This window comes from Vicugna pacos, chromosome 13, assembly GCF_048564905.1.
Source record: "Vicugna pacos chromosome 13, VicPac4, whole genome shotgun sequence".
Lineage (NCBI taxonomy): Eukaryota > Metazoa > Chordata > Mammalia > Artiodactyla > Camelidae > Vicugna > Vicugna pacos.
Window position 1 is genome coordinate 32,683,688 of NC_132999.1, and position 27,380 is coordinate 32,711,067.

The 27,380-nt window shown below is 55.3% G+C and overlaps 1 protein-coding gene across 4 annotated transcripts; it reads right to left on the bottom strand.

Moving 5' to 3' along the window:
- Positions 1–436: 436 nt before the first annotated feature.
- Positions 437–27,380, bottom strand: SLC5A9 (solute carrier family 5 member 9). Of its 4 annotated transcripts, none has more exons than XM_072974493.1 (16): positions 27,293–27,371; positions 24,999–25,117; positions 20,658–20,876; positions 18,717–18,788; positions 15,305–15,409; positions 14,848–15,012; positions 13,569–13,674; positions 12,660–12,740; positions 12,153–12,358; positions 11,823–11,958; positions 11,279–11,386; positions 9,212–9,362; positions 7,279–7,447; positions 5,693–5,908; positions 2,623–2,782; positions 438–1,986 (listed from the first exon to the last, which is right to left on the bottom strand). In XM_072974493.1, exons 3-16 carry the CDS (start codon positions 20,817–20,819, stop codon positions 1,778–1,780), a joined length of 2,046 nt encoding a protein of 681 aa, XP_072830594.1. In that variant the 5' UTR covers positions 20,820–20,876; positions 24,999–25,117; positions 27,293–27,371; the 3' UTR covers positions 438–1,777. The 4 variants fall into 4 exon arrangements, 3 of the variants coding, with proteins under 3 accessions (XP_072830595.1, XP_072830594.1, XP_006200518.2); XR_012079126.1 differs by lacking the exon at positions 24,999–25,117 and adding an exon at positions 2,410–2,474 and having other exon boundaries at positions 1,851–1,986; positions 27,293–27,380; XM_072974494.1 differs by lacking the exon at positions 24,999–25,117 and having other exon boundaries at positions 437–1,986; positions 12,313–12,358; positions 12,660–12,819; positions 27,293–27,380.

A 27,380-nucleotide genomic window follows, 5' to 3' on the forward strand; every position in this document is an offset into this window, starting at 1 on the left:
ATGAGATTCAGCATAAAAAAGGGAGGGGAAGGCTGAGGAGGACACCCCCAACAGAGAAGGGGGGAATGGAGACATGACAGAAGCTCCAGGGAGAGGGGACTGTGGACCATGGCTGGACACTGAGAAGACCTGTGGGGAACTCTCACAGCAGGCTGCTGAGGAGCTCTGGGAAATAGGGATGTTCAGTATTTTATTTTAAATTGCGCTTCTGTGGCTTACAATGCTTCCCCTCCCCAAACCTTCAGTGTAATCAGTAGCACACAAATGCCTTGTGTTGCTGGTTTCAGGGGAAACAGCTAAGTTCCAGTAAGGGCCGGTGAGGAACAGTGAGGACAGCACAGCCAAGTGAGGTGACACAGAACAAAGGATGGTGGGTGGACACAGAAATTTGGAGGCAGCAGCAAAAGAAGGTATTCATAGATTCAAGTTGATTTAAACCTCAAAAACTAGAATTTTATTTGTATTATGATGAGTGATAGTATAAAGTGATGATCAAAGGCCACACTAAAGAGCATCTGATGAGAGCAGGGCAGCCTAGATAGGGAGACAGAAAAAGGAAGGGACATTTTCACGGGTGTCTTTGGCGTTGCGAAGAGACTAGGGTTTCATTCTGGACATCTGAGATTCAGCGTGTAAACTCCAACTGAAGAGGACTCCTCCCCCAGTTGGCTCCCCAACTCACCACCCAGCCAGGCCACAGTGCAAAGCTTACCAGGATTTTGGACAATTACTAGTTCACCATTTATTGAACACCTGCTGCTTTCTGAGTACAAAGTCACACAGTCCTCGGCCCCTGGAGTACTCAGCCTAGTCGAGGAGGCAAAGCTCACAGTACAGTGATCAGTGCTGCCACAGAGGCAGGTCCAGAGGGTGTGGGAGGGGGAACGGGACCTTGACCCAGTTGTGGGCATCGGGCAGCTTCCTGGAGGAGGGATACTAGGCAAGGTCATGGTGTCTCCCAGGGTAGACAGATGCCAGGCACACAGAGGGAGGGGACACAGGGCAGCTGCAGGGGCACCTCGGCTGTCTCTGCAGGGCTCGTTTGTAAGCACAGAGCAGCCCCAAGTCACATCTTCCCAGCTGGACTCTAAGTTCCTCAAGGCCCTGGAGACTTGGCGCATGTTTGGGTATGAGGACAGAAGAGGCAGCATTTGAGGGGAGCCGAGGGGAGCTGAGGAGAGCTCCCTGCACAAACACCGTCTGTCACCATGCTTACATGCCACCCTGGTCCCTCACTCCTCCGGCTCTGACAGCCATCAGTGCAGAGCTGCCAGTGGAAGTACAAGGCCTCCTGTGGAGATTCCTGCTGGAAGCAGATGACCGGGCTCGCAGCCAGAGAGTAAAGGACGGAGAAGGGGGACAGGGAAGGGATACAGAGGAGCAAAGACGCACGAGGGTTCATGCAACTTTCTTGCCATACATTTTCTTGTATCTTCCACTTTTTTAACCTCATGAATAGGAGTAAAATCTCCCAAACAGACTCACCAGAGGGTGGAAACCGTGTTTTTGAGGTAGGAATGAAAGGTCTGTAGTGGGAAGAGCTGGAGCCAGGAGACCCAGTGGGAGCCATGCTGTGTGGCCTCAGCAAACCCAGGGCCCTCTCTGGGCCTCATGGCTCCACCGTCCGTGTGTCAGGTGCAGGCTGGATCGGGTGCTCCTCCAGGGCTCCTGCAGCCTCTGCTCTCAGTCTGGACAGTGAGGTGGGAGAAAAGCCTGTCTCCGGCCGGCCAGGCCTGGCTGTGTTTAATCTGTCTCAGCTGATGCCAGGCCCGCGAGGTCACGCAAAATAGCCCCAGAGGAAGACGTTAACGGCCAGCAGGAGGACGGCGTTGATGTTGCAGACGCTTCTCCAGAGCGGCTTTTCCTCAATGCTGGTCAGCTTCCGCTCCAGGGCCGCCTTCTCCGCGGGGCTCAGCGCTTGCTCCGGGGCCCCCGAGAGCCCGCAGAACCAGCCCCACAGCAGCTTCCCCCAGGACCTGCGTGAGGCTGACAGACAGAAGCCAGAGGGGAGGAAACACAAGGGAGGTGCGAGGTGAGGTGGAGATAGGGGGATGATGAGAGAGCGGGGCAGGGAGAGTGGTGGTGAGAAACCCAAAAAAGGAGGGAGGTGCACGGGAGGAGGGAGAGGCGGAACACTCAGCATCCGCGTGCAAGCCTCAGACTGGGCGCCGAGCTGCGCTTCCCACCCTAGGGACCTGAGCGCCAGCCTGGCCACAGCACCCAAACCATCATCTGGCAGAAGCATCTCAGTGTTTAGGGTAGGGTGGTGGTAAGGGGCAGGGGTGTTGTGCTAAAGGGTGAGGATGATGATGCAGTTCATCCCAGTCCAGAGCGCACGCCCAGCAAGCGGGCAGAGGGGCTCAGTATCAGGGAGTATGCTGCCCCGTGCTATAAGCCAAGTCTTCTCACCTAGACTTTATCAGTGATGAAGGCAATGTTTTGGCTCCCATCTGTCTTACTCATTTAACAACCATCTAGGAAGGGAGGAGGGTGATATACTGGGGCCTTCCTTAGAGACCCCATCCCCACTGACCCCCAGATGGGGTCTCTGGGGACCTGTGACCTAGGGTCCGTCCCCACTGCTCCTCTGTGACGTGCACCGCCAGCCTGCCCTCAGCCTACCTCCAGGCTGCTCCTCGCCCCGGATGGAGTTGTCTGCCCCTCCAGCTCCTGCAGGGACCTCTTTGGGGGGCACCTCCACTGTCCCTGCTGTGTTCTCACTGGCCTCCTGTTCCAGCTCAGAGTGGGGGCGGTTCCGTGTCCACCACGTCAGGCGAGCGAGCTGGAGGGAAAGAAAACAGTCTTGGCTCAGGTACCTGGGGTGGGAAGTCCTGCTGCAGAGAGGATCCCTTCGTGGGAGGCCATCGGAGCAGCGAGGAGAGCGAGCAACAAGCTGCCTTAGGCCCGGCAGCTCCATTCTTCAAAAATCTGAACTCCCTGCACCTGCTCCAAGCAGGGCTCATGCGGGGACCGGAAAACACACCGGGTCAGGCCCGGCGCCTGACCTCACGGAACTCATGGACGGGGCGAAGCGAGGCTGCACAGGCAGGTAGGTGCCCCATGACAGGGACGCCCCACGACAGGGGCTCCCGAGGTCAGGCTGGGGGCTGACACTAAATAAAACCAGTAGGCAGTGGGGAGTCCCCACAGACAGGAGGCAGATGGAAAAGCCCAAGTCCTGGGTTTTAGAAAGGTCTCAGAGTGAACTGCTGGGACCCAGCCTAGAGATGGTTGCAAAAGTGAAACAAGAAAGAATGAGGTCCTGAGGTCACAGGACGGGGCAGTCTTAAGGAGGGTTAAGGAGTGGGGTTTCCAAGCCATGGTGACTGATCAACTGAGCCATGAAAGGGAGAGGGAGGTTCTCAGATCCTGGCCAGGACCATCAGATGGCGGGGGGACCCTCTCGGGGATACAGAGGGCAGGACGAGGAGTGGGTTTGGTGATGGTGGGAGTGAGAATGAGGGGTAGAAGGCAGGGCAGTCATGCACACGCACAAACAGCATGAGCATGAAGAGTCTATAGGACCTCAGAGTGGAGACGTCCAGGGAGAGAAGCAAACCCGTGCTCCTGGACGGCTGGGGCTTCCCCTCCTCAGGGGCTCAGCAGAGAAGAGCACAGCGAGTCCTCTGCCGGATAGTGGTTGGATGCAACGTCACCACCTGCGCTCTGAACTGTCTCCTTTCCGACGGGCTCTTTCCTGGCCAGGCAGCTCTTTGTTACATGTTGAACCAGGTGCCCCTGAACTGCCTCCAGCTTCCTACAAATACATGCAGCTGTGCGAGGGAGTCGGGTGAGCCCTCACTCCTGGGACACGTTCCTCTGGGCACCCAGCTGCATCTCTCTATGAGATCATGAGCTCCTGGGCTGCTTCCTTGCTCTACTTACACAGTGTGTCCCCAGCAGCACATGTACCGTGTCTCTTTATGTCACCAAGAGGCAGTTGGATTTGGGGTTTGAATCTTGGGAGAGGGGTTTTGGTCAGAGATAGAGAATTGAGTTTCATCTTTATGTAGAGGGTTGTTGAATTCCTGGGCATGGATAAGACAGCTCAGGGACAGTGTGGGGTGAGAAGGGTTATAGGTCACATGTGGGTCCCTAAGGAGCAATGACATTTAAGGGGCAGGAAGAAGATCCCATGAAGATAGCAGAAGAGTGGTCATAAGGGTTAAAAAAAATACAGGAGGGAAATACGTATTGGAAGTGAGCAGAAGAGAGGTCTCTAGGATGTAGGACATGGTCAGGAGTGTCTGGTTCTCAAAATTCGCTTAAGATAAAGATAAAGATAAAGATCAGTAACAAGGTTGCTGGGGACCTTGGTGAAAGCAACGCCAGTGGGCGGTGAGGCTCCAGCCAGACTGCAGTGGGTGGAAGCCAATGAGAGGCGGAAAGTGGAGGCTGGGGATGGGGACCATTCTTTGTGAAGTGTGCTGTTGAGGATCAGAGAGGGAGACAACTGTAACTGCAGGAGAACAGGATCTAGGTTGGGGCGTTTTAACTGGAATGGACTTCAGTGTGGGGGTGAGACAGCAGACACTGGAGAAGGTGAAGGATCCAGCAGTGGCGGGAGACGAGGCAATTTCAGGAGCCGCTGAGGAAGTCAGCCTCTCTGCTCATCTGTGAATATGCTGCTTGTTTGTAGGAATTAGTGATACCAAGAATAGAAAGTCTTTTTGCAAACTCTAAAGCGCCATACAGGTAAGGGGTATTATTATGTCCAATCAATGTCTTAGAGACCAGTTTCCAGCATGGGCTTTGTACGGGCTAAATTCAGTTTCCTCCAAATTTATATGTTGAAGTTCTAACCCCCAGTGTTTTAGACTGTAACTCTACTTGGAGATAGGGTCTTAAAGATGTCATTAAGCTTAAATGAGGTCATTAGAGTGGCTCTGATCCAACACGACTGGTGTCTTTACAAGAAGAGATCAGGTCACAGACACACGTGGGGAAGACTACATGAAGACAGAGAGAAGACGGCCCTCCACCAGCCGAGGAGACAGGCCTCCAAGAAAGCCAGCCAGCCGAGCGCTTGGTGTCAGACCTCTGGCCTCCAGAGCTGTGAGAAAACACATTTCTGTTGTTCAAGCCACTCCGCCTGCTGTGCTTTGTTACAGCAGCCTAGGCAAACCCAAACCTTTCTGCTTCAAAGAAAAGAGTTTTCGAAAGACTGGGCATTGTTGTCTGAGGACTGGTAAATCCACCATCAGGGGAGAGGTGAGGACTTCAAATTGAGCTCTTAACCACCTGTTTCTTCAAGGTCGAGCTCCAAATGACCTTGTCAGGGAACTCGCCGAATACCCCCCACGCCTCCCCAGCAGTACCCGCCTCTCCCTCTGCGCTCGGCCCCTCCCTTTGAGCTTGGTTCTTCTGCACGTCCTCTTGGTAGAGTAACTGTTGGTGTTGGGGTCTTCCCCTCACCCCACCTCTCCTCCCATGGACAGTCATTCCAGGGACCATTTATCATTGTAACTCCAGTACATTGTCTGGCACATAGTAGGTGCTTGCTGAGTAATTTTCCAATTGAACGAATTACTTTTCACTTGGGAATTAACAGACCAAGATGCTCCGTGTCCCCAGGACATCTGTGTGGCAAAAGGGGAGACCACAACCCAGAGGAGTAAAACTCAAAGGTGGAGCTCCAGGCACCAGGGGCAGGGGGGCATTTGGGGAACCTCATTCCGAACCCTCCCCTTGCCTTTTCCTCCGGGATGGGAGTTGTGCAGAGGCTGACAGTGATGATGACGATGGCCGTGATCCCGCAGAGGAGGAGTGCAAAGTAGAGGTAGTGGAAGTCCCTCAGCACAGCTGGCCTCGGGTCCGCCTCCCCGCAGGCTGGGGCTGGGTAACAGAACTCCAGGATCATGCGCAGAAGCCCCACTGCCAGGCCAAACATGAGGCCCCAGAAGGCTCCCTGTGGAGAGAAGGGAGGGGAGACGGCAAGGGTGAGAGCCAGGTGGGAGACCCTGGGAAGGTATAAGAGCCACGGTCTGTTATAGTGTTGTAGTGTTTGCAAGTCCGTCTGAGCGAGTGCTTCATGAATGCTGAGGCTTTGTTCTACCCCAGAAAGCACGGGCTGCAAAGTCAGTCAGGCTAGGCTCTAGGCAGAGCAATGCCTGGAGCAAATGCCTCGACCTCGCTCATGTGCAGTGATAAGCAAAGTACTGAGGCTGAATGCTTAATACTCAACTAGAAGGGATGCGCCTTGGTATACATCAGCTGGGAAAACCAGGATCTTCCCACACTTTCTGTTACGAGAAATCAGAAATCAGTATAGAGCTCTTCCCTTTTTCACTTTTAAAGAAAAGCTCTGGCTCCTCCCACATCTTCTTTCTAGCACTAGTGGACCCTAACCTATACCTGTTTCCTCTATATAAGAGTCAGATGGCTTGTGTTTTCAAAAATGAGATGCAGATTCTATTTCAAAAATTCTGGAATGAGTAGAAACCTCCAGAATTCAACTGAATCCTGCTGTGCACCCTGGTTATCAGCAGGGGGCTAGAGCTCTACAAACGGTAGATGCAGCAGAGACCTGGGTTAGCTACTGCACTGGGGGAGGGGCTTCTGTGGTCCCCTTTGCATGACCCTGGGCTCTCACGTGGCCCCGTGCAGCAGTGACCATGACATCCCTGCCCTCCCCAAGGTACAGCCAGCAGATTTGGTCTTTTCTGGGTACCGTCCTGGTACCTCCCAGGGTCTGTTAGATTTCAGCACAGTTTCACAAATGGCACAGGTGCAGGTGCCCCTGTAAGCTCACACTTTGTTTCATCATCCTCACTGCTGTTGTTTTGCCTCCATGTAGAACCTTACAGTGTTAGAGATGGAACAGACCCCAGAGGTCTTCCAGTCTCCTCAGGCTTCCATACAAGCTGCTCCCTGTGTCTGGAACGCTTTTCCCTCTCCCATTACTCCTTCAGGTCTCAGCTCAGATGTCGCTTCCTGACACCCTCCCAGGTGTCCCATAGGTTAGGTGCTCCTGCTCTTTTCTCTCATAGCAGCCATCATACTTTGTAATATTGCATATTGAATCATCTTTCCTCCCAGCTGGCTCAGGGATGGCAGACCTTCGTGAACTTTATAAAGCACTCCCCCCCGGGGCCTCCATAACAGGATTGATTCATGTTTGTTGAGTGAATGAATGAATCTAGACCAGATGCTGTGGCTAGGGAAATGGGGAGCAAGGCAGTCTGTGAGCCCAAGGCCACAGAGAGAGACCATGCTATGGGCAGACTAGCTCCCCGACCCTCTGATGAGTGGGAGAGACAGGTGTGCTGCTGCACTCACAGGCTCTGTGACCCTCTTGCAGAAGATGGCCAGCAGGAAGAGGGCGGTGATGGGCGGGGCCAGGTAGCTGGTGACAGACTGGATGTAGTCGAAGAGCTGCCCGCTGTTTGCACTTTGGATGATGGGGATCCAGAGGATGCTGATGACGACCAGGAACACCACAAACACTCTGCGGGAGAGCACGGGACATGGTGAGAAGCTCTCAGGGCAGCAGGGCAAGGGGTGGGGTGAAGGTGATGTACAGGAACCAGGGAAGGAGACAGGAAGGGAACACATGGTCGCTGAATCAGAGAATGTTAGAAGTCCAGATCACAAATGCTAAGATTCCAGAGATTTAGGCAATTTCAGAATCCAAGAAACCCAGGATTTTTGAATTGGATGCCCTTGAGTGCATGTGGCCCCTTTGCTCTTCAGGAAGAAATCCACACCTTTCCCTTCACTACCCACCTCAGTAAGCAGTCTCTGGTCTGCTTGGGGTGCTTTGCTTCTCTTTCACACCCAAACCCTGTGCGGCATGGCCCCCCTTTCCAGCGGTGCGGCTCCAGCCTCTAGGGACTTCTCCTCTAGGCGCCTCCAGCTCTAACCCTCTCTCCCTTACTTTGGCATTTAGCTTGGACAGGGACTCCACGTTCTTCTCCAGATTCCCCTCAACTGTTTCTGGCTCAGGTCCAAGTCCCCTAAGTCTCTGATCTTGCAGGTATGTGAACAAGTTGAAATGCTTTTCTAGCATGTGTTGGGTGCAATAATGCACGTGGCCAGGAGATGGCGCCCAAACCCCACTGATTGATGAAATAAGCATAGCATGACCCCACAGGTAGATGAGCAAAGAGATAAAAGGATTCTGCACACCTATCCTCTCCTCTCCATTCTCTCCCATTTTTTCTCTCTCTCTCTCAGGCCCCACTAGAACAGCAGCTATGAAGTGGTCTCCCTGCCTCTCATCTCCCTCTCATCCCCCACCTCTTTATACAATCTGTCCTGCACTCAGATCCTTCGATGGTCAGACCGTGTGCGTAGGGCTGGCGCCACAGATGAGTGGGCAGTAGGAATCCATCAGGCAGCCATGGGCAGAAGGCATCATGGTGGAAGCAACAGTGAGTGCAAAGGCAGGGAGATGAAAAAGAGCAAGTTATCTAAACTCAAGTACCATCCACCAAAGAGGAGAATGGGCATGTTAATCCAGAAACCTGAGCTACAGAGCCTTAAATTATGAAGCAAAGATTTCAGAAAGGGCCTCTTAACCTTATGCAAACTACAAATCCCCAGCCTAGGGAGAAAAAGAAAAATTAGCCACCAAGTTATATTTTGAAAAGCATAAAATGGATACCTATGAGATAAAGTTCAAATTTTTCAGCTTAGTATTCAAAGCTCTGCATCCTTTGGAGACAACCTTCCCGTAAACATCTCCATCGATGCAGGCCCCCCAGTGCATTACCCCTTTCTCATTAAACTGTGTGCACCCTCAGGGCAGGAACATGTTAGTCATCCCTGTGTCCCCAGCCCAAAGGTTAGATGCAAGGTAGATGCTCAGGGTGAGTTTGATGCAGTGAATGAACAGTCTTTCTGTTATCCTGGGATGGCAGCCAGAGCTGGTCCAGGAGACATTAGGAGCAAGCTGCTTGCTAACTTCCTCCCATTTGTACAGTTCACCTTTCATTGATTAAATGCTTTGTCAGCTTCTCTCATTTACCCTGTTGATCAGTTCTAAGATAAAGTTGAACAGGCAGGGAAGAGATTTTTTTCTTCTTATTCTGGAGGGGGAGGAGTGGTCCAGAGCTGAGGAGGAACTTACCTGAGGTCACATGAAAAGCTGGCGCTAGAACCCAGAGCTCTGACTGCCAGTGCAGGGTCCAGACCCAGCCACATCTCCTCAGAGGAGAGCGGGGAGGGAGCCTGCCTACAGGGGACACTCCAGAAGGATGGGCCCGCGCACCTGCCCACTACCATCAGCTCCTGCTCTGTCGCCTTCCTGCGGAAGCGCTGCCACACGTCGATGGCGAAAAGGGTGCTGCTGCTGTTGAAGATGGAGGTGAGTGAGCTCATGAGGGCGGCCATGATCACGGCGATCATCAGGCCCCGCAGACCTGGGAAGAGACAAGGTTTCCGTGGACAGCGGCCCACTAAGGCCAGCTCTGCCAGGAGCCACAGAGGCTGCAGCATCCAGCAGAATCAGGATTTAGGGGATGGTAAGGGGCAGGGAGGCTGTGGAATGAGGCTCCCATCCAGGAATCCAGGAGACCCAAAGAATGAGAGGCCAGATCTGGCCACACTCTGCCTCTGCCTTCCTCTTGGCCTTGGCTGAGTCATCTGCACTCCCTGTGCCTCAGTTTCCTCATCTGCACCATTAAGGGGTGTGAGATGAAGCTATCTTTAAGGTTCTCTGCAGCTTTGACATCTCAGGCTGAGGTCTAAAGCTTGTAGACACTTGGTTAGTGGACCCCTAGTAGGGGAGAGGGTAAATCTTAATCTTTGGGTATTTTTTCAGTGTTTTTGTACCTTTTTCACCGACACTGTGGTGCCTGGCTAAAGCCCCAGCCTGGGAGGCCGAAGCCCTGGATTTGTCTCCTGGTTCTGCAAGAAACTAGCTGTGTGATCTTTGGACCAGTCCTGGCCCTTTCTGGGCCTGTTTTCCACCTGTGGCAAGGTGGGGTGGGCCCACAGACACCTGAAGTCTTTATGGTTCTGATGACCAAGCATCTAGAAACATGACTGCTCACCCCTGGGGGACACCTCCCAGCTCAGGCCCGGCTCAGCCCTTTTTCCCTCCAGCTCAAATATGTAACCACCTCCTGTATGTCTCCCTGGAAGACTCAAGATGTCCCAAACCAAGGCCAGCATCTTTCTCCAGGACCTCTGTTTCTTCCTTTGTTTAGTGTATTTCTCATCTCCAATCAGACACCTCATAGTTATTCTGGGCCCCTTTCTCTGCTCCCCTCGCCCCACCTCCCTCAGTCAGTCCCTCTGTGGCTGCCCTGTCATAACTGGTCCCCTACCCACCTCTGCAGTATTTGTTTGATTCATTTTTTGTTCTGCTGGAAGGAGGGAATAACTCAGTGACTTCCCTCCATAAACCTCTTTCTCTTGATGTCCTCAATCTCAATATCCTTGTAAACCCAAGGCCTGGAAGTCCTCTTTGGATCTCTCATTCTTGTCCCTCAGATACAATCAATCATCAAGTCCTGCCAACTCTATCTCATGAGTATCTTTTAAACCCTTTCTGTCCATCTCTAAAGACACTGACCTGGTTCAAACCACCATCACCACCTGGCTCACTGAGAACCCCTCATTTATCAACTCTCTGCCTCCCCCTAAGCTGAGCCCTCTGTGCAGAGTGATCCTTCTAAAGCACACATCCAATCATGCACGCTGGCCTGAAACCCCCCTCCCCGGCCCGTGACCTTCTACTGCCCTCAGAGTAAAGGCCACACTGCACAGTGGGGCGTGGTCGCCACCTCCACGCCACGAAGATGGTCTTCATTCCTACTGCATCTGAGCCCACGCTGACTACTTTCGGTTCTGACTTCATGCTCTCTCTCAAGCCTGGGCTTTGCGCCTGCAGCCCTTCCTCCTGGGAATGACATTTCCCACACTCCTCTGCCTTCGTCTGCCTAAGATGTTCCTCAGGACTCAGTTCCATGTCCTCTCCTCTGGGAAACCTTCCCCCACATTCCCCCAAAGTGGGTCAGGTGCCTCCTTAGGGTCCCTCAGTCCCACTGTGTCCCCACACTGGTCTCACTGTATTGTGCCTTCTGCAAGGAGTCTGACAGCAGGGGTCTGCCTTTTATCCCTGCATCTCCAGGACCAGGGCACAAAGCAGCGCCTTACAGACACTTGTGAAAAATGTGCGTGTGTGTATATTAGGAAGAGGGATGCAGCGGTGGATGGTTTTATTCCCTCTTCCCATCCATGTGCATCCTTAATGCAGCCCCTCCTGGGCTGCGGGGAGTGGCAGAAGCTGGGGAGCTGGTGTGAAGCGTGGTACATGGGAAACGAGACTCACCCACTGGCATGAGATCCATGACCAGCTTGGGGTAGGCGATGTTGGAGCATCCCACTCGGGCCCCGCAGATCCTTTGGCAGACGTCAGGGTCCACGCAGCCCACCTCATCTGCAGGAGTGGTGGCAGTTAGGGCCTCCTCTGGTTGGCCCATTACCCATAGGGAAGTGTTTGCCTGTAACTCAGGCAGGGCCGGCGTCTGGAGGGTCAGAGGGCAGGTGGGTGTTGGACACTGTCATTTAGCGGCTCTGGTGACTTTCTCAACCACATGCTACCCTGCAAAGGCTGATGGAATCCTTTGGATTTTAGGCTTTATATCTTCATAAAAGGCAAATATCCTTGCAAAGCACCAAGAATGCCTTCATGGGTCTTTCCCTTATAAAAGGAAAAGCAGGGTTTCAAAATGACACTCAGATACAGGTTTCTTCCACTGAAACACTTGTATGTCTGACACACAATGCCTAACGTACGTATTGTGTGTTCTTAATGGAAACAGGGTGTGACCCCTGCTCTGGTCAGTGCCGCCCGGAAGGAGACTAGCTCTCACCTGGGTACAGGGCACGGCTGATCATGCCGGGCATGACGATGAAGAACATGGGCAGGACCTTCAGGTAGCCCCCAAGCACAGAGCCTCCCTTGGCGTGGGACAGACTCTTGGCGGAGAGAGACCTCTGCACAATGACCTGTAAAGGTGGCAGTTTGGGGGTGCTGCTGGGGGGGGGCTAGGGCTCGGCTCAGCACAGGTGAGCCCCGAAGTGCCCCACACCCGTCCCCGAGCGAGTCCCAATCCTCCGTGTGTCCAGATGCCTGGCTGGCCCACAGGAAGCCAGCCTGCCCAGCCTGTGGTGGGCGGGGCAACGCTCGGCTAGGGCATCACCTGGTCGGTGCACCAGCACCAGGTGGCCAGCACTGTGAGCCCGAAAATGAGGCCTGGCCAGGGGAGGTCTCCGTTCACAGGGTCCCGGAGCATGTGAAAGGCATCGGGTCGGGGGAGGTGACAGGTGGTGTTGGGGACTGTGACATTAGGGATGGCCTGCCTGTACCGCTGCTCCAGACCTGGGTACCAGCCCACCTCCTGAAAGCCTGTGGGGAGAGACCACAGTCAGCAAAAGAGCCCTGAGCCCCCCTGGGCCTGTCACAGGCCCCTCCCCAGTTCCCAGTCCTGTGTGGGGCCCCCGGCTTGGACCTGGTATGGGGCTTGGGAATGACCTGCGACCTGGGGCTGGAGTAGAGAGAACCCTGCACTTTGAGAGCCCTGGCCTGGAAGGGAGGACATGGGTCTGTGCTCTGGAAAGTTCTGATTACACGATGAAGGTGACAGCTGAAGACAGAGCAGAGAGGAAGGTAGGGGTGAGGGAGGGGTGTGTTCAGGCCTCTTCCTTACCCAGAAACATGAGGACCAGGGCTCCCCCAACCATGATCACGGTCTGCAGAGTGTCTGTGTAGATCACAGCCGTGAGGCCCCCTGGGGACCCAAGGAGAGGACTCGTCAGCCAACACCAACAGTGGTGTATCTTGGGGTGCCCGCCCTGTGCTTGGGCACACTGGGGAGACCAGAGAAGACATGGAGCCCTCAACAGGTGGACTCTGGCTGCGGCCTTTCTCCACACCGTGCTCCCTGTGTCCCGCCCGCCCAGTCGATGGACGGCACAGTCACAGGTGCTCATGTCTACCTCTTTCTGTCCCTGAAGGCTTCTGGCTTGTGGTTTTGTAATATCCCACGTCCTTTCCTTTGCTGTGCTGTTAGGGAGACCTCCTGCCCCACCCAACACCCATTTAAATCCCCCATCTTTCCAGGCCGCCGCAGCCAGGAGTAAGTCTGCCCTGAGCCCGTGCCCCAGGTGCCCAGGCCTGTGTGAAGGGCTCCAGAGGAGACAGGAGAAGGAGGCTTGTGGCTCTTGCCTGGAACATCGGCAGTGACCCTAGTCCGGGTGACAGTCCCCCACTCGCCATCCTGTTCCGTGTGGCAGTCGGCCTTTCCCTGTATCTCTGAGCATCTCTCCTTCCCTGTCTCTCTCGGGCTGGCTCTGTTTCCTCCTGGTTCTGCCCTTCCTGTCTCCCCCTTTCTCTGTTACACTCAGTCTTTCCATCTTCTCCTCTGATGCTGAGCCTCCATCTGCCTCCATCTGCTTCCCCTTCTGTTTCTTGCTGTCACTCTCCAGGTCAGTCTTCTTGCTCTCTGGACCTCTGTCTCCTCCAGCCCTTCCCTCTGGGTCCCTGCCACCAGGAGCTTCCCTCCCCACCTCTCTATCTCTCAGTCTCTGCACCTGACGTGACTTCCCCTCTGCCCTACCTGTGATGGTGTAGACGGCCGTCACCACCAGCAGGATCACCGTGGAGAGGTAAAGATTCCAGCCCAAGGCCATCTGGATGAAGAGGGCTCCAGAGAAGATGTCAGTCTGCAGAGACCAGGACCCAGAAATCCAGGTCACCTGAGGCCTCCGTGTGGCCACCAGGGTATGTCACCTTCCTGCTCAGCAAAACCAGGTGCTGTCGGTCCCAGTCACATGATGAGGTTGAGCCTTAAGTGCCATATGCGGGAGGATGGGCTTGATCTCACAGATGCCGAGCAGCCGCGGGGACTTAAAGCACAGCAGTGCCGCGTACAGCGCTGAGGCTGAGAACCACGTGACCTGGCAGGGCCGTGTGCTGGCGGTGAAGGTGAAGTGGCACACGGAGGAAGTGAGGTGGGAGCTGGGGTTGGGGAGAAAGAGGCCATGGGAGGGAGGGTGGGAAGCCAGCGGTCCCCGGCTGCCCCCCGAAGGAGCACGGGCCCTCTGCACTGCCAGCTGGGCCCACAGCGGACCGCCGGGGCAGGAGCCCCAGTGCAGATGGCACAGGTCCTGGACCTCCATGTGTCTGGATGTGCTGGGGGACTCGGGTCTCAGCCTTTGCCTGAGCTGACTTAGGGCTGTTGATAAGCGTTGGTGGAGCACACACTGTACAGGTTTTTCTAGCTCCGGACCTGGCAAATGAATGATTCCGTCCCCTTCAGGGCATGTTTGCTGGCCCCTTTCCAGGAGTATTTTGTGACCCATCACAGGAGCTACCACATGAAAAGTGGCAGGGGATCTGGACTGGGCCACGGGACCCAACGTTAATTCCAGCCCCAGAGCTAGCACTCTGGGTGGCCCTGTGCAAAACACTTGACTGGGGTTTGTCTTCTGAGTTTATGTCAACAGAGGAATGGTGAACCCTTCCTAACTGTAGTATTCTAGGCAATTAATGCTCGGTGCTGAATGAAGAATCAATTAATGAGACGATAAATGAGTGAATGAACTCTAGATCATGAGGTATTTGGATGGAGGGACGTCATTCACTCAGCAAACATTTATTGTTCATCTCTGATTACCCCACTGCTGAGAGGGAGCATGCAACGAAAGGATGTGGATTCATTCTCCCTTTTTCTTATCCTTCCTTCATCCACCCATCCGTCCATCCACCCATCCACCCATCCATCATCCATCCATCTATCATCCGACTAGCCATCCATCCAGCCAGCCAGCAACAAACCAGTCCTATACTCAGCATTTTCAGAGAGACATGATGGCTACAGTAGAGCGAGTACTCACTGAAATTTTGGTGAAGATGTAGAGAATGAGAGACAGGACAGACATGTACACCTGGATCCTCTGGCCTCCAAATCGCTTCTTCAGGTACTGCGGCATTGTGACCACACCGGCTGCGATGTACACAGGGACGAAGATCCAGCCAAGGGCCAGAAGCAGCCAGGTTGCCTGGGAGAGTAGGGAGAAGGTGTCCAGGTCCTAGATGCAGATGGAGGGGTGGTCCGTGCAGGGGAAAGCCCTGGGCAGGGAGGTGAGGGACCAGGGGTCTGATTTTAGCCCTGTGTGACCTCTGATGAGGTCCTCCAGGCCTTGGTTTCCTCATCTGTAAAAGAGGTTCTTGATTCACCATGCAGCCTCCCCAAGCACCTTCGAGGTTCCTCTCAGCACTAAGGCCAGGGATGAGGTGGGGTGAGGTGGAGTGGGTTCAGACTCTCGTTATCCTCCAGGCCAGCATCCTTACGTTCCACTCGAAGCCACCCACAGCGAGGCCTCCAGCGGCCCCTGTCCCAGCTAGGCCGATGAACAAGCCGCTGCCCACGTTGCTGGACATCAGAGATGCTCCGATCTGCAAGGCACAAGTGGGGTCAAGGGTCAGGGGTCCGTTTACATCTGAATCAATCTAGAGCCAGGACCACGAACTTCAGGAGCTGGGAAGGAGGCAGAGAGAGAGAGCAGAGCCCGAACTCAGGAAGTGTGAGATCAGAGGGAGGGCAGGAAGTGGGAGGGGCGATGTGGGGAGGGATGGGGCTGGCGTTGATCGGGCACTTGTGTGCCAGGCACTGTGCCGGGCATTTTATACGCACCAGTGCACTTAATCTCACAGATACTTGGAGGAATGGGCATTAACCTTTCCACTTTACAGAGGAAGGAATTAGTGTCAGGAGAAGTGAGGTCACGGGCCCCAGGGCACCCAGAGAGTGAGTGGCAAAGTGAGAAAGAAGAAAAGCCACAGAAGCAAGCAGAGTCCATGTAGGGAGGGTAACACTCTGCTCTGGGGCCATCAATCTAGGGCCTCCAGAGAGAAGGGAGCTGAAGGGGGAAAGGGGAGGTCCCCACGAGAGGGATGGGGGAACCCTCTGCCACCCACCTCCTGCAGGCTCCAGGGCAGGACCAGGCAGGGGGAGCCACTGTGGGGCTGAGCACAGGCCAGGCCAGCCTCTGAGTTGAGTTAATTTTCTCCAGGAGGGAGCCAGCTACTCCAAGGCAGTCATAGTTATACAGATAAAGACCATCATAGCAGTCAGTCTGTAAACAACACTGCCAACTGCCAGGTACTGCTCTAAGTATATTAACTCACTTACTCCTCACCACAACCCCATGAGGGAAGTTCTGTCATCCCCATTTCCCTCTGGGAAACTGAGGCACAGATAAATAATTGCTCAAGCTCTGGAGCTAATAAGTGACAAAACGAGGATTTCCATTGTGGTCGTGTGGCCGTAACCACTGCAGGATTGGTGCTGGGCAGTCACTGGGAGGGGAGAGGGACCGCGGCTGGAGGGGAGGAGCTGTACCCTGTGTCACCTAAATAAAATCGTGGTGCTGGGCAAGAGCAAGTGAGAAGAAGGGAAAGTTCTGAGACATTCAGAGAAGAGGCCGCTGGGCAGTGCAAAGGCACAGAGATAACAACCAGCCTGACACTGCTGAGGCCTTGGGGCCATCCCCAGCCACACACACACACACACACACACACTCCCTCCCTCCCTCCCTCCTTCCCTTAGTCCTGGGGATGCTGCAGCGCTGGGCCGCTGGGCCGGACCACCCAGCCAGAGCAGAGAGCACTGGGCCTCCTGCTTCAGAGGAAGAGGCTCCCTCGGCTGCTCCGCCCCCGCCCCGCCCAGGCTCCCAGCTCATCTGTCACGGAGACAGGAGCAGGGTGGGTGGGGGACCCCACGGGCCTCCCTGGGACAGGGACGCTGCTGCTCCTTCTGCTCACAGCTCCCCAGCCACACACTCCCCTCGGGGCACAGGGAGGGGAACTGATAAAAGAAATCCGCACGTATTGAGATATAGGGAAGTCATTCTGGCTTATACATAACTTGAGTTTATGCTAACTAACATAGCCTGTTTGTGGCCTATCAAATATACTTTGTACGCCTGCTTTAATTATCAAAGGGAAAAACACATTGACAGGAAGTAAAGAATGTCCGTGTTAAGACTAAAGATGAAGTGCCGCCCTCCCCGGGACGCCAGTGCTAGTACCCCCTTGATGATGAGACCACCCTCCCAGGTGCCAAGATCATACTGACTCGCAGTGTGTGGCTGGTTGGTTCCCTCTTTTTTTTTTCTCTGAAACCTTGGAGAACTGTATCCCTGACTTGTTAATGTTTCTTTGCTCTGACAAGGCATAAAACTGCCCTGGAAGCTGTGTTTGCCACAGCAGTGACTCAGAGTAATCTGGGAAGTGGGCTTCTGAGCTAGTTCTCAGTTTCGCTCAAATGGAACTTTTTCTATTTTTATTGTTGATTATTTATTGTTTATTTTTGTCGACAGGTACTTGCTTCTCAGGACAGGCTGAGTAGGGAGAGCGCAGAGCCCCTGGGCTGCCATCACGGACACCAGACATGCACGTTCCAGCGGGGCAGGGGGACTGGGAGTCCCTCTCCCGGGGCTGGTTCTGCCCGGGCCCAGGCTGAAGCTTCTCTGCTGCAGGCAGCTCAGCTCACAGCCCTGCCTCTCTGGGGAGGCCACCACCACATGCTCCTTGCCTCGGGCTGCACATCCCCATGCCCTGCTCCATTGCCATCTTTGGGACACCTCCTGCTTGGAGGCCTCGGGTTACCTCACACCCACGGTGAGACCCAGAGCCCTGATGTCCGCAGGACTGAAAGGGCGTCCAGACCGGCCGGCCCCTGCTCGTTCTTCTGGACAGACCAGAGGAGGCGTGCTCTGTCCGCTTCTGCCCCTCCTGCTGACTTGTTTCCGGGGCTGTGATTTGGGGGTAGGGGGTACCAGCTGAGCAGAATGGCCTCCATGGGGTTTTCTTTCTTCTGAGAGAGGTGGCTGATAGCACCAGTGACCCTGTCCCTGTCCCTGTGAGCTGCCAGGCCTTCAGCACCCCCATCCCTGGGGATTCTGTCATCCCGGGAGCACAAGAGCTCTTGCCCTCACCTCTTCCTGTCTCAGGTACCGGAACCTTCCAGAGAGCCCAGCAAGCCTCCTGGGTTCCTCTGCTCTGTCACCAGCAGTTGTGGGGCAGTGGTGAGAACCAAGACAGGGGTGTGAAGCCCACTGGCGGTGTGTGCGGCTGTGTGAGTATGAGTGCGTGCACACGCCTGCCACGTGTGAGGTGTGCTTGCCGCAGGCTCACCTCCCTCCATTCGATTTCTGGAAGGGGAGGTTAGCTTTGAAGGACAAGAAGAACAGATAGGGTGGCCTGATGGGAGGAACTGGGATTCACCAAGGCCTCAGGATGATTAAGGTTGGTGGGAATTTTACCTCTGTGATTTCTCCCACTTAAGTGCTCTTCGGTATGAAACTGATGTGTCACTTTCCCAAGGAAATCTTTCCTAATCCTACTTCCACTGTCAGAGGTTCCCTCCAAGTGCTCCGTGCTTCCCTCCAACTCAGCAGTGATCACGCTGTTTATGAGTCTGCCTGCCTGGCTCCACTCCGAGCTTCTCTAGGATGGGAACATTCTGAGTGGGCTCTGTAGGTCCAGCGTCCAGCCTGGGGCCACACTTAGGAGGTGCCCAGTGGACGCTGGGCCCAGGTTTGCATTTGGAAGATGTCTCAGGTTGCCAGGTGCATCTGGACCAGAGAGAAGGAGCCCCGAGCCAGGAGACCCCTCGGGGGCTGTAGACTCGGTAAAGGTGGGAGAAGATGAGACAAGGACCGGGAGGTGGGGGGTAGGGGAGGAAGGAAGGTCAACTCACTGGCCACCAGCTCATGGACCTCCCTGCCAGGAAGTAGCCGCCAATGGTCCCTCGGCTTGCACGAATGGATGACTGGAAAGGAAATGGCAAGAATGAGGACTTCCTGAGCCTCCCCCAAACTCTTCCCTCCACCCCAGATACCCTGCCCTTTGCTGCAGGGGCTGTGGGGACGCAGTGGGTGGGAGCTGGGGCAGACGGTTTCACCATCTTTAAGCTACATGTCCTGGGGAGTCAGCTCCTCTCTCTGGGCCTCCCTGCTCGTCGCCCAGGGCTCATGTGAAGAGCAAAGAGCTAATGGGGGTGAACTGCCCTCATGAATGTCACAGTGCTGCGCTTGTGCCCAGGATCATTGTCATTGTGCACTCTTATGTCCTAGCCGGCCCTCCATTGGAAAGTTGCTTCAGGAAATGAATTGGGGTCTCACCCTCAGGCTACTGTGGCAGGGAGACCGCCCTGTCCCTTGTCCCTTCCTCCCAGCTGGACTCCTACTCTGGGGGCTTGGAGAATGCAAAGCACTTGGGCCCGGGCAGAGGAAGCGCTCTGCTGGGGCACCTCCTGCGCTGGCCTGAGGTCAGACCACACTGCTCAGGCCCACCCAGGACCCTGGAGCAGAACCTGTCTGCACCGGGGTGTGGTCAGGTAGCAGCCTGTTGAGGAATTGCTCTGAAGAGTGAAAGGGGAGTCGGGAGTGAAAGAATTTTCCCTCAGGAAGCAGTGGCTGAGTGCAGGGCAACAGGCAGGGAAGAATAAATTTGAAGCTGTTATTGAGATGCTGAAGCCAACAGGTGTCTGACGGGTCTGGAGACAGAGAAAGGAAAAGGGAAACTAAAGGAAGCTTCTCTTCTCCAAGAGAAAGGGACATGAGTCACCAGGGCGTGCCCGGTATGCGGGGCCTGCCTTTGCTTGGACATCCCCGGGTCACCTCTGGTCCTGGACAGGACAGATGAGCAGGAAGAATTTACGTTACAGATGAGGAAATTGGGACCCCCAAATGGGAACAACTTTTCCAAAGCCATGAGGAGTAGCTGGCGCTCTTCATGGCCGGCCGCCTCCCGGGAGCTAGGGCGGCTCTATTTGTCTGTATCTTCTTCACGTCACCCCGGGGAGCAGGGACTGTTCATCCCGCTTTACAGATCAGGAGACTGAGGTCCAGAGAGCATAAGTGACCAGCTGGGACTCAGATCACCCTCTGCCTCACCGTGGGGTCTAAAGGTGCCCGCATTCCCCTGGGACGCTGCGGAGAGAAGAGCCGTGGGTTACGGCTGCAGGCGCTGCACTGGGCACCGGGCCCGATGCCTACATGGGTCCTGTCCCTGAACCGCAGGACCACTCTGCAGCCTGTGCCTTTTCATTCTCATGTCCGGATGAGAAAACTAAGGCTCCATCTGTTGCCAGGGCCACTTGGCCGAACCTGTGGGAGTGGGCATCGGAACTCAGGACTCCCTGACCTCCGAGCCTGACCCCTGTGCACGGCACCAAGGCTCCGGTCAAAAACGGAGAACAGAAGCACCTTGGGAATCTGCCTGGCTCCCTTCTCGTGAACACGCGAGCCCCAGCTCCTTAAGAAAGCATGGCTTCTTGTTAAGACCCCATCTAGTGGAGGGTGGGGTAGGGCCAGGAATCAAGCATTCACGGTGTCGGGGATCCTGGCACGTGGAGGAGGGCAGGAATGAGGGGAGGGGCAAAGGCACAGAGACAGCGAACTAGGAGATGGGGGGTTCAGGCCTGGTCTGCCTCTGGCTCTCTGTGTGAGCTCAGGAAAGTCACTGTCCTCTCTGGGCCTCAGCCACCATCTCTAAAAGGAGGGGCTGGAGAGGATGATTCCTGAAGGCCCTTCCCCACCAGCCCCCATGCTTCCTGGACACACCTTCCTTCTGCCACCCCTGCCCCCAGCTCCATGACCAGCCTCCCCGGCCACCCCTGTCCTCCGGGCCTACTCACCCAGAGCCCCACGCCGATAACAAAGACAAAGTAGGTGACCAGGACCGCGATGTCGTAGGCGTGCAGGCTGACTCCAGGCCCCAGTGCTGAGTGAGGAACGGCCTCGGTGCTGAGCCCATTTCCCGAAACTCCAGGCTCCATGGCTGTCAGCTCCGGGCTCATCTGCTTGTCAGTAACCACCAGGCTGGACTTTGAGGCGCTCCGGGCTTCATTCCTTTCCTTTAATGATTAAACCGCTCTGAGTGCCATCGGCCGCTGAGACTGAGCCGCACTGGCACATGAAGTCCTGGCCCCCGTTTCCCCTAACTGCCATCCCATCCTCTGCAGGCCTGGCTCCCTTCCCTGCTCCTGCTACACACATGCACACATACACTGACACACTCATGCACACATACATATACACACTCACACATGCACACTCCCACCCTGGGAGGAGCAGGAGCAGGAGGAAGAGCAGGAAGTAAGGAGTAGAGTCTGGAGTCCTGGACTGGGAGGGACTTCAGAATTCAGGTGTTCAGGCTCCTGCTTGTGTGGAGGGGAAACTGAGGCCCCGGCAGGGAAAGCGACCTAGGGCAGTAAAGGTGGCTCTGGGCCCAGAGTCCAGGTTTCTAAATGGTCTATTCCATGACATTTCCTTATGCCCAGTGGGAGGGACACAGGGGGAAGGGAGGAGTCTGCTGTGTTCTTGTAAAGCATCCACCATGTCATGTGCTCCCACTTCCAACCCAGGTGTCATTTGCCCCTCCCCCATCTATTTTTTTAAAATGTGAGAAATTGAGGCCCGGGTAGAGACATGGTTTATTCAAAGCCACAGAGTGGGGCCAGAATTCACATCTTCTGAGTCCACACTCTTGTCCTGTGCTCTGACAAGTGAACGTTCCTGAAAAGGACACAGAGCATCCTGGGCCCAGGAAAGACCCTCCGCCCCAGGGCCCAGGCAGCCTGGCTTCTAGTCCCAGATGCGCGTCTCACCCAACTGTAGAGTGACCGTGGGCAGGTTGCTGAGCGACTGAGCCTGGGTGTCCTCGTAGGCGTGGCCTCACAGCACCACTGAGGCTGGGGTGAGGTCAGGATGCATTCCTGAGACCCTCTGCAAACCCGGAGGGCCTGCATGATCTTGGGGTTAACGCAGATAAATGGACACTACCACCATCTAGCCAAGGGGCCCAGACAGCAGGCACACAGGCGTGCCCGCACACACTGTCCTGGAGTAGCTGAATTTGAGACATCTTAGTCTTGTGAGTATCTGCTCTGCATCCGGCTGCACACACAGGCCAGGGGTCCAGGCTGGAGCGGCAGGTAAGGGATCCTGCTGACTGCCCCTCCAACCCAGCATCCTATGAACATCCCAGACCTGGACATGGGATCCCTTTTGGGGGGAAGGGAAGTGAAATATAGACCCTGGGCCCCCTCTTCCCTGCCTCCCTCACCCCCTGACTCAGAGCATCAGGCACAGGTCACACCGAGCCTCAGGGAGTGGGCCACTGCGCTGGGAGGAAGGCCAGGGTCTTCTCAGCTGAGTGGGGCTCAACGGGTATCCTCCCCATAATTACCAAGTCTTTATAGAGGAAGGGTCCTTCACGCTCATATTTAAAGATGAAGGAGAGCTTTGCAGATCAGCAAGAGGGGCAAGTGATGTGTGAGCAGTGTCAGCATCATCAGGAAAACAGGAAGGACCAGGTGCCTTAGATGGTCGGCCCCAAGTTCTCTGGGGGTGAGCTGTATGGAGGGGCTGTGCCTACAAGGCTGGCCTCACCCTTGAGTGTAACTCAGGAAGAGCTGGAAAAGTCTGCACTCAGGCCACCAAGACCACAGTGAGGCTCCTGGACCGATTGCTCTTCCAGAGAAGGAAAGGTGAGTGCAGCCAAGAGAGGATCTGAGTCCTGCACTTCCTCTTACGCCCCCAACCCGAGGGGCCCACCCCAGCCCTACGGGTCCTACTGCCCATGCGCTCTGTCCCCAGCTTCCCTCACAGATGTCCAAGGCTGAGCCCAATCCTAATCCAGCAGGTTTGGGCTCACCCCAGCCTCTCCTCAAAGGCATGAGACTATTTTAAGCTCACCACGCAACTTAGTTATCCAGAGCCCAGAGAGTGCGGGAGGGGCCCAAGGCTGTGAATAGATACTGTGAAGTCTGCCCAAAGCCCCCGCCTTCGCCATATCACCGAGCCCTGAGCCCCCACTTGGGCCTCTGATTTTCCACCAGGGCTCTGGTACTTGTGCTCCAGCTCACAGCACTTTGAAAACGACAACCTAGCAATGGGAGAGACGCTGCCCGAGGCGGGCAGAGCTGCCCACGGACAGCTGGGGGACGGGCAACTGACAGTTGGATGGCGCGGGGAATGTCATTAAAAGCAGGCAAAGCACAAAGGATGCTGCAAAACACAGTCCAAATTAAGGTGAAATGACCTATAAAATAGGGCAACTCATTCTCAACCAAGGGCGTTCTTGGAAGAGTCACATGCGTGTCAATGACCCAGAGTCACGGAGTAGGACCACTATGGATTTTCTATTCAGAAGGCATGGATTGTGAAATCCAGGCAGGAAGAGTTTCATTCCAAATGATTTAAGATTCTAGGCAGGTGTTGATATTCAAGGAAGAGGCCTCATTTGTCCAGGCGATCCTCTCAGAGAACCCGCAAGACGGAAGGGTGTGGTCAGTTGTCCTTCTTACAGGAGGCGGGCACCCGCGGTGCACCTGGCCCTGGGAGGGACACCAGCCCTGTGCGGTGGTTCCCAGCCCAGCAGGAAGGGACCCTCAGCACAAAACAGGTCAACATCCCCCCAGCTCCTCCCAGCTGAAGAGCAGGAGGAAGGAGCAAAGTCCAGTGGTGGCGGGAGGTTTGGGGGAGGCCTATGGAAGGGGGTGGATTGAGCCAAGCCTTAAAAGAAGTGTAACAGGCCAAAAAATGGAAGTTCCTACTGGGGCTCCAAGATACAACACAAAAAATTGCTGAACGAGAGGTCAGTGTGCATAGTAAATACTGGACTAAACTGGACCGACCATTCTAAAGGCCCTGGGATGAGGATACACAAGGGTTTTGTGACTATTTCTTTGGCTAAATCCTTATTATATTTTTCCAACAATAAGGGGAAAGGGTGTCGGGGGTTGCTTGCCCCCAGCCCCAAGATTTTGGGGTAGAGGGGGTTTGGCAGGGAAATTTGGAGAGCTTGGTAAGCTGCCCCCTCAGCTGGGGTCACTGACGATGGAGTCTGCCTTGGCCTGAGCAGGTAGAGGGCAGAGGCCTGTGGGGGGCTCTCTGCTTCCACCGTGGGGTGGAGCTGAGCTGTTGGTTTGGACTGACCTGCACCCTGGGGTAGGGCAAAGAATGGGTGGTGTTTTTTAGTGTGTATGTGTATGTGTGCGTGTGTGTACTAGGTGTGGGCCACATGCATGAAAAAGACAATGTGAGGGTCTTCTGAGACCCTGTCCATTGGGCCACCTAGAAGGGGGGCGTGGGGCCTCGGCTGTCAGAATCTGGAAGTGAGCTCCAGGTTTATGGAGGCTGTGAAGAACGGATTAGGGATACAGTGCCCAGATGTGGGGGTGTCTGGGGAGGGGATTCTGAGCAGACCGTGGAGCACCTGCAGGGAGGAGTCAGGTAAAACTTGTCAGGCAGGAGCCAGAGCCAGGGCCTACTCAAGTCAGAACCTCCCTGCCCAGACATCTCCTCCCTCTTTGGCACCGCAGCCCCTGGGGATCAACCAGGACGAGGTGAGAAACAAAACGAGCTGATGGTCCCCGGCTTCCCAAGGCTGGCCTGAATCAGCCCCAGCTGAGGGCCAGAACTGCAGGGAGAAGCCTTAACTCCAAGTGAAGAAAGAAGTGTGGCCTAGTGCCTGGCGCTGGGCATGAGAACTCCTCGTAATGTCTGTGCTGTCAGAGGTAAAGGACAGCAGGGATTGCTATGGTTTACCTGCAACCAGGAAGCTCGCGGAGCCGCCTGACTCTTAGCCTAGGGATAAAGGAAGACCTATACTCCACTGTACAGGCTGCTTAAGTCAGCTGCTTGATGAACGTTGCCTGCACCCTCTATGCCATGTGCAGTTCACAGTAAGTAGAAGGCCAGGTCCCTTACTTTTGGCACCTGCAGCCTGGGTCACCCTTAGCCTGTGCCCTCGCTGAAGATCCTGGAAACCAGAGTTCTCCTTGGAATCCTGGACCAGCTAATTCCGCCAGCCAAATGGCCTTGTCCTCTGAGATCACCACCCTAAATGGCGGTCCCGGTGGACAGCTCACCTCTCCCATCTCCCCATGCCCACAGGCCTGCACTTGCCCGGACTCTCCCCACCCCACTGGCTCTGCTTGCCCCCGAGTCCACAGCTCATGGTGAACAGGCACCTCTCAGTCCTCAAGCTCCTCACTGGCTGACTCTCCACCCCTGTCCTCGTGACCAGATGATCTCAGGGCACCTTCTTCCTCACAGCTGGCTCTCACAGAAGCTCCTCCTCCCTCGTGGCCTGGAGTTGGGGACAGAACCCTCCTGGCACTTCTTTCCTGCTGCACTGCACACGTGCGCCCCCCGAAGGGCCACACTGACCAGGTCTTGGTCTGTACTGTGACCTCTGCCATCATCCTTCCCCGCAAGTCCTCTCTGACCCTCAGCCTGGGAACCACCACACTCCCAGCCTGCCCCTCGTTTACCTCCCTGAAGGTACCTGTTGATTTGAGATGTGTCTCCCTTAGACCTGAGTCCTCAGGGGCAGGAACCTGGACATCTCACGCTTGCGTCCCCAGTGATGGAGCAGGGTCATTGTGTAGCGAACAGAGAGTTTAACAGATTGTACTGGAGTGAGAGTGGTGGCAGGGCCTCCAGGCAGGGGGACCAGTAGGCACAGAAGAGTGAACAGGAGTGATGTGTTCAGTGAAGGGCTTGTGGTGGGGCTGGAGTGAGGGTCTCTGGGGAGAGGGTGCTTAAAGGAAGGGGTGCTGAGCCTGGCAGTTTAGAAAATCTGTTTGAGGCCAGCATGGACGAGGGGTGAATGAGACTAAGGAAGCCAGAGATGGGCACTTAGTTGAAAGGATGGAGAGGACAGGGTCCTGGCTGTTCCTACTGAACTGGAAGCATGGAGAGCTCCCCAGGGTCCCTGCCCCAACCGTGAAGTCAGGTCCAGGACCTTCCATGTTGAGGGACCCCAGCTTTTGGAGGTACTTCCCTTCAGCTCCCAGTGCCTGCAAAGACTCATTCTTGACACAGAGCCAGGAGCGAGAAGCGGCCCTGGGTTTGCTCCAATCCCAAAGGGACTGACTGTACCCAGCATATGCAGGGGCTAAGCCTCTGGCTGAGGGAATGAAGCTCTACGGGTGGGATCTTGAGCACAAGGGTGAAATGCTGAAGGTACAGTGGGGCCCTGAGCCCCGGAGCCCACCAGTCCACACTGTGGGTTCGGAGTTTTCCATGTGGAGGGAAACCCCCTCTCATGCTGCCACATGCGTTTTCACATCTCCTTCGGGAACTCCCAGCCTCAAGAAGAATCCAGGACAGGTTCGGTTTTACCTCTGGCTGGCCTCACCCTGACTACTTGCACGTTCTTCCTGAAAAACCACTCCAGCCAACCTTCCTGCTGAGAACTTCCTCTTCCAGAACAATGGTGGTAGGGACTAATATTTACCAGTATGTGGCAGAAGCCGTGGGTATGTCACACCCCAAATACGGTCGCAATCGTTACGTTAACTGTGTGAGCTGGTTTTATTATCCCCATTTTGTAGGGGAGACACTGAGCCTCGCTGGTGATGCCGCATAACTACGACTCATTTGGGTTCTGGATTCAGGCCTGATTCACTCTAAAAGCTGTGCCACGCCACACGTCCCTTTTCTCCCAGTTCTTTGTCCAAGGGAGAGAGATGGAAGTACATCCCTTCCAGTGGTGGGAAGGGACTGTTCCATTTTGCCCCTTCCAGTGGGAGCTCTGAGAGGGCACAGACATGGCTGGACTGGGGACAGGAGCCCCACTGGGGTCTGGGTCCTGGTTGCAGAGACCTGTCAGCTCCCTCCCCTGCCAACCTAGCCCCCCTTCCTGGCCACCTCTGCCTGTTCCTGCACCTACTCTAGCTCTTAGCCTGTATGGCCTGAGGATGCTGTTTCTTTTCCCACATGCTCCTCTCAAGTCAAATCCAAATGCAGTTTCATTTAATTGATCTTGTCACTCCCCGAGCACATTTTTTGCCAGGCCCTTTGTCAAGGCTGTCCCACCGCACAACCCCGGGGGCACGATTCCCCAGGAATCCGACATCACGGCTGCCGTGGCATCGTGGAAGGCAGTGGCTGCACTCTCTGCACTGGGCAGAGAGAAGTACGCAAGACCTGGTCCTGAAGGAGGGGATGTGCTGGAGGAGAAAACCACACTGTCTGCAGCCACCGGCCACAGAGGCACTCACCTCTTCACGGGGCCTCCCGCCCAGCCACCGAAGGGCCAAGGCATCCGGACGGCCCCAGGTGCAGACCACACAGCGGGAAAGGAAGCAGGCCCCATGCGGAGAGGCTGGATGCTAATTCTGAGAGGAAAGGATTACTACGGAGGAGAGTAAGACTGAGAAAGATGGTGATGGAGACCCGGCGAAGGAGAAAGGAGAGGAAAGAAATGAAGGGAGTCATATGCATTCATCATTAAGAATGAGCCCTGCCAGACCCCTACCTGCACAGCCTGGCCTGGCCAAAACCTCCGGGGCCCCACGTCTCAGCCTCAGCTCAGGGCAGCTGCTCCCCGATCTGGTGTGGCTCTG

Bases quoted from the DNA above. Each gene is read 5' to 3' on its own strand.
- SLC5A9 (XM_006200456.4), bottom strand. From the start codon at position 20,819: ATGAGCCCGGAGCTGACAGCCATGGAGCCTGGAGTTTCGGGAAATGGG. The intron at 15,013-15,304 runs GTAAGGATGCTG...CTACTCTCCCAG, and splicing joins TGGGTGGCTTCGAGTGGAAC to GCAACCTGGCTGCTTCTGGC. The intron at 5,909-7,278 runs GTGAGTGCAGCA...TTCTCTCCACAG, and splicing joins GCAAGAGGGTCACAGAGCCT to GGAGCCTTCTGGGGCCTCAT.